This window comes from Plasmodium gaboni, chromosome 8 (genome assembly GCF_001602025.1).
Source record: "Plasmodium gaboni strain SY75 chromosome 8, whole genome shotgun sequence".
Lineage (NCBI taxonomy): Eukaryota > Apicomplexa > Aconoidasida > Haemosporida > Plasmodiidae > Plasmodium > Plasmodium gaboni.
This window is the reverse complement of record NC_031488.1, coordinates 452,991-463,779: the sequence shown is the minus strand read 5'-3', so window position 1 is coordinate 463,779 and position 10,789 is coordinate 452,991. Positions and strand designations below refer to the sequence as shown.

General features: G+C 18.5%; 4 protein-coding genes across 4 annotated transcripts; 3 read left to right on the top strand and 1 right to left on the bottom strand.

The window, feature by feature from the left end:
- Nucleotides 1-1,405: 1,405 nt before the first annotated feature.
- On the top strand, nucleotides 1,406-5,916 carry PGSY75_0812900 (putative protein, unknown function; the record flags this gene model as incomplete). The annotated part of the gene is made up of 2 exons (XM_018785257.1): nucleotides 1,406-4,772; nucleotides 4,874-5,916. 2 exons carry the CDS (start codon nucleotides 1,406-1,408, stop codon nucleotides 5,914-5,916), a joined length of 4,410 nt encoding a protein of 1,469 aa, XP_018642224.1.
- Nucleotides 5,917-6,782: 866 nt separating this feature from the next.
- PGSY75_0812800 (hypothetical protein) lies at nucleotides 6,783-7,001 on the top strand (the record flags this gene model as incomplete). Its single annotated transcript, XM_018785256.1, has 1 exon — nucleotides 6,783-7,001. One exon carries the CDS (start codon nucleotides 6,783-6,785, stop codon nucleotides 6,999-7,001), a length of 219 nt encoding a protein of 72 aa, XP_018642223.1.
- A 765-nt stretch (nucleotides 7,002-7,766) lies between these two features.
- On the bottom strand, nucleotides 7,767-8,474 carry PGSY75_0812700 (putative RNA-binding protein (U1 snRNP-like); the record flags this gene model as incomplete). Its single annotated transcript, XM_018785255.1, has 1 exon — nucleotides 7,767-8,474. One exon carries the CDS (start codon nucleotides 8,472-8,474, stop codon nucleotides 7,767-7,769), a length of 708 nt encoding a protein of 235 aa, XP_018642222.1.
- A 1,694-nt stretch (nucleotides 8,475-10,168) lies between these two features.
- PGSY75_0812600 (putative ubiquitin-conjugating enzyme) lies at nucleotides 10,169-10,789 on the top strand (the record flags this gene model as incomplete). Its single annotated transcript, XM_018785254.1, has 2 exons — nucleotides 10,169-10,319; nucleotides 10,482-10,789. Coding segments are annotated over 2 exons (459 nt in total), but the record flags the coding sequence as incomplete, so codon positions are not given.

Here is a 10,789-nt window from a genome sequence, read left to right as displayed (position 1 = left end):
TATATATATATATATATATATATGTAATATCATTACATTATTTCTTATGTATGATATCATATATGTATCTAATTTACCTATTTGTTCATTTTATTTTATTTTTTTTTTTTTTTTTTTTTTTCTTTTTTTTTTTTTTTTTTTTATATTATTTTTTTTTAGAATATAAAAGTAACAAAAATAAAATTATTGAACATTTATATTTTTATATAAATGATCCTTGGCTTTTTTAATTTTGTTTAATTATTGTTGTTAAAATAATTTGTATAATTCGTCATTTCATTATATTACATGTATATATATATATATATGTATATTTTTTTTTTTTTTTGTTTATATAATATATATTTTTACTAATGAAATAACATCCTGAACTACACAATTTTAAACCAAATGATTTCTTGAATATGTATATTTATTTTTCCTTTTTTTAAATAAAAATTAGATTAACCAACTGCAATATTATAACTTTAATCTTTTTAAAAAAATATATGTTGTATATATATTATAGAATACTATACGAAAATATTTTTTATATAATACACAATATATAATAATTTTTTATATTTTAATATGTGTAATTTTAAAAATATTACAAGAATAAGACATTAAAAAAAAAGGAGAAAAAAGAAACATAATTATTTGTGATCAATATTTTTTTATATAGAAAAAGAAAAATTATATTCTTAAAATATTGAAAAGAAAATGATACATTTAAAAATTAGACAATAATTATTTTGTCTGTGAATATATTAATTCAATTTTATGATTGTAAAAAAGGTATAAATTAAAATAATACAAATTAAAGATTACATGTTGGATTTACTATTATTTCTCAAATACACAAAAGTTGTTACATTTAGAGACTTGAAAAATAAAATAGTTTAATCCATAAAAAGATACAATATATATATATATATATATATATATTTTAGTTAACTTGTTTTTCCTTTTGTTTATATTCCAAATATAATACTGAAAAAATAAATGTCTGCATACATATGTGTATTTAAATATATATCCACGATAGGACAACTATTTTTAAAATAAAATATAAAAAAAATATATATATATATATATTTATTTATTTATTTATTTATTTTTATTTATAATTCATGTATAACATAAAATGTTAATTTTTTGAATATAATTGTCTTCAACCTTTTTATGTATTTTTTACTTTAATATATTTTTATTATTATTGTCATTTGTATTTAAATTAACATTTTATTTTATTTTTCTCAATTTATTAGGCTTTGCATGGCCTTTAATAATAAAAATATATAAATATATTTATTTATTCATTTAATATGTAGACTTATATATTACATGAAAAAAATTGATATATTTTATAATTTCATGATAAACAACTTTATACTTTAATAATATATATATAATATTATGCACGATGAACATAATTTGTGATGAACCCTATTTTATTGATAATAACAATGAATTATTTTGTCCAGTGAATTGTCCTTTTATAAGTTCAAATGATGTATGGAAATGTATCGGTATATGCACAAGTAAAGAAAAGTGTTCTCTTTATAATTCGTCTTTAACATTTGCAGATGAAGAAACCAATAAATGTGTTCCATGTTTAGTATCTGGTTGTATTCGTTGTATTAAGAGTACATTGAGAAAAGGTTCAAAATCTTTTTTGAGTATTTCAGATAATTTACCTAATATATGTTTAGAGTGTATTAAAGGTTATAGATTATCAAGAGACCGTACTAGATGTAGTTTGATATATGAAGAATTTATTACCAGAAGTTGTGGTTTTTTGGTTGTTATCTTTTTATTATCATTTATATTTTTGTCTATATATTTTTATAAAAATAGAGATAAAATAAATATTTTATTATTTAAACTAGCTTATCAATATAGAACCTTATCAAAATTTAGAAATAATTTAATATATGGACGTCCATTATATCCATTAAATATGAAATTATCCAAAAACGATATAGGAGGTATTGGTTTAATGTTATATTTTCGTTATTTAACTTTTTTAAATTGTTTATCTATTCTTTTTATTATAGTCAGTTTATTTGATGTATATTTACCTTTTGATGAATTAATACAAACATATAGAAATGTGGAATCTACAACATCTTTTGAAAAATGTAAAAATTTAAAGAATTATATATCTCATAATATATCTCCATTAATTCATATGAAAAATTTAGATTGGATGTCCCTGGATATGTTTAATATGACTATTCGTTTTAAACATCATATGATTTTTTCCTCATTTGTTAGATATATTTTATGTATGATTATTACATTTGTATTTATATATAATCAAAGAAAATTTTACAATATAAAAAAAAACACTTCTTATTGTATGATGGATTATGCTCTTTCCATTGCTAATTTTTCAAGTTCACTTTCCATTCATGATATTCAGAATTTTTTTGAAAATTTAATAAAGAAAAAAATTATAGGTATATCATCATGCTATGATTTTTATCAGCAGAAAGATTTAGTATTTAATTTGATAGAAGAACAAATCGAATGGGCTGATTTTAAAATGAAGTTATATCGAAATTATGAGGAATGGAAAAAGGAAAATAAAAACAAAATAGTGTCCATATATGCAAAACCAAATAAAAATATTAATATTATTAACAAAAAGGAAATATTAAATGACAATACAATTTCTACAAATTTATTTTATGACAAAGATATTAATTTATATGAAGGAAATGATAATTATCTTATAGAAAAATTACAACATTTGAAAAAATATGAACTTTTTCCAGTTTGTGAAATTGATATTCATACAGATGACAGAAATTTTGTAAATACTAATCAATCTAATGATTCGAAAAAAATTATACCAAAATCTACATTTACAAGCATGCAAACTACTCATATTGATAGCATGAGTACATGGGATATATATAACAAGAATAAAATGAATCAGGAGAATGACAGTATTACTTTCTCTGAACATTTTTTAAATGATCATCCATTAATATTAAATGAAGAATTGAATGAAGATATAAATAAAAACAAATATTGTCAATATGACAAGTATGACGATAATTATTATAATGATATGTATTATAATGATAAATATTATAATAATTATCATAATGATAATATTTACAATAAGAACGGAAAAGATTCGACATCTTATAAAAATATCATATTAAATGAAAAAAAAAACAATTTTCATATGGAAGATTATTTCTTTAAAGATATATCCAACAAAATATTTGATTTATGCTCTAAAGAATATAAGAACATATCAAACCAAAAAAAAAATATATTAAATGATTATATAAGAAAATCCATATTTTCTTACTTTAAAAGAAAAATAGATCAAGATAATCGTGAAAGAAATGGATATATCCCATTTTGTATGTGTAATAATACAGAAGGGCTTTTTTTGAAAAGAGATTTGTCTAAAGATATGAAAGTGGTAAGAAATATTAAATGCTGTAACAAAGCTTATGTAATATTTAATACAACCAAAGATTTAAATTTGGCTTATTCACTAATAAATAAATATATAGATAAAATAGAAAAGAAAAGAATAAAGAAAAAAAATAAGACAAAAGAGAAAAAAACAAAAGAATTAAATAAAAGAAAATATAAATTTTATTCCTTCTTATTTTCTCCTATTTTGTTTGTAAAAAGTATATTTAATGATAAAAAAATATATAAGAATATTACCAATAAATTATTATCAAATAGTACTAATAGTAGTAGTAATAATATATTATGGAATAATAATATGAATGATAATAAAATTTATAACCAAATAAATATAAAATGGGAAAATAAAAAATCTAACGGAAGAATACAAAATAATTTATTTCTTTTTTTTCAAAATAATCCATTTCAAGTCAATAAGTGTGATGTGGAACCTATTGATATCACATGGCAAAATATTTCTAATAATACATTTATAATACCTATAATGATAATAAAAATAACAATTTCGATACTTGTACTTTTTTTTCTAATTTTATTATGGAGTATTATATTTTATGGTCCTTATGCAATATATGCTTTACATCATGCAAGTATTATTGAGAAACAGAAAAAACAAGAAATTTTATTTAATGTACTAATATCTCTAATATTAGGTATATTTATAGGTTTAGGAAATTTTTTATTAACCTTTTTAACAACATTAATTGGTAATTTTATGAAATTTGATAAGAAACAATCTACTGATTCTTTTGTATTTTGTGTTAATAGTATATTCCAATTATTAAACTTTTTATTGAATGTTCTTATTACTCATTTAACTAATGCAGGTGGAGATAATAAAATTAGATCCTTTTTTCTTTTCTTTCCTAATCATCTATTTGTTCATCTTAAATCTAAAGATATTATATTAGGAGAAGAATATTCATTTGGACGATCTCTAAATTATAATATTATTCCTTTTATCACTTTATTTCCAACACTTTTTTCTTTTTTTGGAATTTATATTTTACCATTTCTATATAAATCAATGCTAATATTGTTTTGTTCAAATACAACCATCAAAAAAGCTGAAAAATTAATTCAGTGCCCTGAATGTAATTTGCATTATAGATATAGTGAAGCAGTTATTAGTTTTACTGTAACTCTCTTGTTATTCTTTTTCACACATGATAAATACAATACATCATTTACATTCTTACTCTTATTTTTATCCTATTTATTTATAAAATATAGAGATACGTATTTGTTTCTTAGAGAAACGAAAATTACATATTATTATAACACTTTTTTATTTGATACGGTAATAGCTTTTTGGTCCCTCCCCACAGGTAAAATATTAAGAAATATATAAATAAATAAATATATATATATATATATATGTATATATATATATGTATATATGTTTATATTTTTTTAATTTTTTTGAAAGGCATTTTAGCCATATTACCCTTCTACTGGATGTGGAGATCACACAAAACGTCCATATTAACAGTTGGTGCAGTTTTTTTTGTTCATATATTTATTTATTTTATAATTTGTAATGCTATAAGAAAAAACCTGAATGAAAGTATAAGCACGAATGATGTGTCATATAATGAAGTGGCCCAAATGAAAGCATATAATTGGTTTAATACAAATCCCGTATATGTTCTAAAACAATACTCAAAAAAGAGAGGAGTGGAATATGCGACGAATTATTATGATAAGAATGATAAGGATATAATGGAATTCAAAATGAAAAAAGACTCAACTATGAAAAATGATAAATCCAAAAAATATAATTTCCTCGATTCTTATAGAAGTATTTTTTTTAATCAAGAAATCAAACCAAAAGAAACAGAAACACATGATACGATAATCAAAATGGATGATCTTGAAAATTCGAAAGATATTCAAAACATGTCTTATAATCTATTAGATACTTTCAACAGGAAGAACAATAATGATAAAAACAAAGATCATTTTAATGAAGGAGAACTAAAAAAAAAAGAAGGAAATAGTAAACAAATCTCTAGGAATATTAAATCATCTCATGATTATAATATATATATGCAAAATAACAAGAAGGGAAATTATTCCCATGATAATACAACAAATATTCCGTATATATATAAAATAAAAAATGAATACTTATCTGATGATTTTATTATCAGAAATAGAAAAGATAATCAAAATATATTTAACACAATAAAAAGTGATTATGGAGATAATTTTGTTAGAATAAAAAGAAAAAATATAAAACAAAGTAAAAAAAAAAGAATAAGAAATAAAAGATCAAAAATCACTAAGCCGAGACAAAAAGATTTAATATATTACGTCATTGGAAAAGAATATCTTCAAGGTGACAGATTCGCAAATTATACAAAGGATTATAATGAATTGTATGATTTTATTTATAGAATTTATCTATCTTTATCATCAACAGCATATAAAATTAAAATGTTTCCATTATTGGCAAAAAGGAAATTATAAAATATGGATATATATTTATAATAAATATTTTTTTCTTCATAAAATTTGTTTATATTATTTTTTAACACAACAATTTATACATATATATATATATATATATATATATATATATATATATATTATTTTATTTTTTCATATACCATTTTGTCATTTTTTTATTTATTAAATTCTAATAATATTAAATCTGTAGATCTATTAAATTTTATATTTATTCATTTTATATTATCTATAAAAAATATATTTGCATAAATTTTTTTCGTAAATATATGAATTATTTATATACTTGTGTATATGTATAATGAATAATTTTAAATGCGCTGAGATAAAATTATTCTAACAAGATTATTTATAAATTTTTTTTTTTTTTTTTTTTTTTTTTTTTTCGAAAAATAATTTAGATATTTTATATTTTTTCTTTTTAAGTTAAATTTTTTATACATTTTGGAATTTTTTTTTTTTTTTTTTGCATTTATACTAAAGAATGTTTTAGAAATAGATAAAAAAAAAAAAAAAAAAAATACAATTTTATTGATAATAATTTTTTTTTTTATTATTTTTAAAAGAAAAAAGGATATAAATATATGTATATGTAAAAAATTATATATAAATAATATAATAGTATATGTTATATTCTTATGATTTTATATTTTTAAGATTTATAGTGATTAAATTTCTTATATGTATATATAATATATTTATTTAAATAATATATGTAATTATTATTTTATATATAAAATACGATAATATATACATATGTATATATTTTTATATATTATATATGCTTTTATATATATATATCATTCTTTATGTATATACATCTATATTTGTTTTTAATTTTTTTTTTTTTTTTTTTGAAATTATAAAAAATGACACGAGGAAATCAAAGAGAAGTTGATAGAATTAGGTCATCCAAAAGAAATGACAGAACGAAACAAAACAGTACCGTTAAAGACGCTTCAAAAAATTTGAATGTTGTTTGTAAATTATGTAGACATTCTTTTATGTGTACAGTTAATCAATCTATTTTGAAAGAACACCATGAAAAGAAACATTCGAAGAATGCTTATGAGGATTGTTTTTCATGAATTTTTTTTTTTTTAATTTATTTATTTATATGTATATATAATTTAGTCTGATAATGCATATATGAATTATAAGTGTTTTATTTTATTAATTTTTTTTTTTTTTTTTGTGAATATATATTTTATAATGCATTATTAATATAATTTAATATTTTTAATGATTCTTTCAATTATTCTGTATATTTTTAAATATAATTATATACATACATTTATATATATCATTTGCTTTATGTAAGATAATACTATTTCTTGAAACCATTTCATTAATTTATTTTATTCGAATATCCTTTTTTAAATAAATTATATATATATATATATATATATATATGTATTTGTACTATTTTAATATGGCATAATCTTTTAAAACTTATTTATTATTTTAAATTTAAATATATAGGCAAAAATAAAAATGGTTATTATTTTAAAATAGTTATATGATGATAGTATTTAATAAAATTTCTGTAGTTTGATATTTATCCATTTATTTTTTCAAAAATTAAAAAATAATAAATATGAAATGAAAACATGGATAAACAAATAAATAAACGAATATAACACATATATATAATATATATATATTCATATTACTAAAAAAACAAAAAAAAATTATTTTACACATGTCGAAATAAACATTTCTCATATGCAAATTAAAATTATTTAATTATATATAAATAAATAATAGGTTCTATATAAATTTATGTTAAATATATATATGCATATATACTTAGAAATTCCCTTAATAATTTATCACATTAATTATTTATAAATTCAAGATATGTCACCTTCTAAATGTTCCTTCATATTTTCATTGTTTAAAAAACTTTTCTTATTATGATCATTTGAATAATGATTTTCTTCATATGATAAATTCCTTGTGTTATTAAGATTATCATTATTTATAGAGTCATTTTCATCTGTTTTTATATTATTATCGTGTGTATTATTACTATTTATATTATCCCTTTCATTCATATTTTTATTAAATTCATTTGAATTGTTGAAATTATTGGATCCGTAATTATTTGAATAATTTATATGGTTACTTGTATTTATTGAATTAGGGTATGAATAGTTATTATGTGTCTGATGGTAATTATTGTGTATTGGGTTAACAGAATATTTATGATGACTTGGTGGAACATATCCAGCTCTTGAATATTTATTATTAGGTAGACTTAAACGATATGGATGTGAATTCCTCATAGAATAGGGATTATAACCTTTCATTGGATTATATTTCATATACATATTTGTATTCATATAATTCATCATAGGATTTCCTAATGGATTATTTATATTTCTATTATTTAAAAATCCTAAAAAATTCTGTGGTGTGATACCTTCTTCTCTTAATAAATTTTGAAAATATTCTATCTTGGCACTAATATGTTTTCTCCCATGTATATGTTGACGCCTCCCAACAGGTGAACTGTGTGTTAGATATATATCACAATATTCACAATAATACTTTGGCATTTTTATATAATATGTGTAACTATGTAATATAATGAGATATATAAATATTTTTCTTAATGTATATATATATATATATATATATATATATATTTGTATGTTTATTTATACATAGAATAGATATTTCGATATATACATTAATACATACATACAATTAATTTTTATTTTTCCTTATTTATTATCTCTTTATTTATCTATCTATCAACTATTCTTTCTTTTTTTTTTCTTTTTGTTATATAAAATTTTTATGTAGAGGTTACCAAAAAAAAAAAAAAAAAAAAAAAAAAAATGATTGTAAAATGAAAACTATTTTTTTATGCGCTCTCAATTATTTAGCATATTAAGTATGTTCCATTCGTTAATATCTATTATATATATATATTTTACTTAATATATTTGTTTCAATAATATTTTCTTTCCTTTTCTTTCTTTTTATTATATATAATATGAAGGCAAGAAAACCTTTCTAAAAATATAAAATAATTAATGAGTACATAATTGAATAAAGAGCTAAAATATATAAAATATTAAAATTATATATTTTAAAAAAATATATGAAAAAAAAAAAAAAAGGTATTTAAAAAAAAAAAAAAGGTATTTATATAAAAAAAAAAATAAGAGTTAGTTATTTAAAAGATGTTGAAAAATAATGAATTGTTGATATATTACAAAATAATAAGTAGTATATTATATATATATATATAATAATATAATATATATTATGAAATATATATAACAAAATTTTGGTATGTATTAAATATATACATATACTATATAGATTTATTTTTTTTCGTATATATATAATAAATGCATTTCAGTCCAAAATAAAAAAATATTCATATGAAATACCAATATGATGCAAATTTTATTTTAACAATTTAAATATTATTTATTTATTTTTTATTATTATTTTATGCTTTCTTTTTATAATAAATTAAATATTTATATATAATATATATTTATATTCTTTGATTATATCTTTTTAAGATTTTTAAAGAAATGTAAATATATTTATATGTAAACAAATATATACCTTAATAAGCGCCAGTTTTTAAATGAAACGAAATTATACATTTTATAATAATATTTTTATATTAAAAGAAGTATAATTATTATATTATAACTATTTTAATATGAAGAAAAAGTGTTCTCTTTTTGTTGAATACGCTTATGGAATATCATACATATAATATATATGTATAAACAAATATTATGATGTAAAAAATTATTGAAATACGCATGTGTTTTTTTTTTTTTTTTCATTATTTTTTCAAGGTCTTATATATTAATATATATATTAATTATATAATATTTATATTATTTCCATAATTTTTTTTTTTTTTTTTTTTCCAATACACTAGAGATAAAATAATGAATATAAATATTTATATAAAACAATTTAAAATTTTATATATGTCTATATATAAAATATAAGAGCATATGTATATTTAATTATATTGTATATGTTTATATGGAATGAATTTTTTATACAAACTATATATTCTTTTTTGAAATGTTTTGACATATATATATTTATATTTATATATATTCATTTGATTTTTTTTTTTTTTTTTTTTTTGAATATATATAAAAATAATTAATAATAATATATTATATATATTATATATATTTTAAGTATATATATATATATATAAATATTACAATTTATTAATATATATATTTATTGGTTTTAAGAAATGTCCAATTTAGCCAAGAAAAGGTTAATTCGGGATTTCAGAAAACTGCAAAGTGATTCCCCATTTGGTGTTAGTGGATCACCAATAGGAAATGATATTATGAAATGGAGGGCTGTCATTTTTGGCCCCGCTGATACTCCATGGGAAGGTGGTACGTAAAAATGTATACACATATTTGTAAATTTATATATATTTTTTCTCATATGTGTTTGTATATATAATTTTGAATATATTAAAATACATACAATTAAATCTTCATATATATATATATATATATATATCAATATTTATTTATTTATTTATTTTTATGTAGGTACTTTTCACTTGGAACTTTTATTTGGTAATGAATACCCCAACAGACCACCCAAAGTGAAATTTTTAACAAAAATGTTTCACCCCAATATATATATGGATGGAAATATATGTATTGATATTCTTCAAAAACACTGGAGTCCAATATATGATATTTCAGCAATATTGACATCCATTCAATCACTTTTAAGTGACCCAAACCCTAACAGTCCAGCCAATCAAGAGGCAGCTCTTTTATTTGTTGAAAATAGAATAGAATATAATAGAAGGATAAAAAATTGTGTGAAGGAATCTTTTAATTTTATAGAA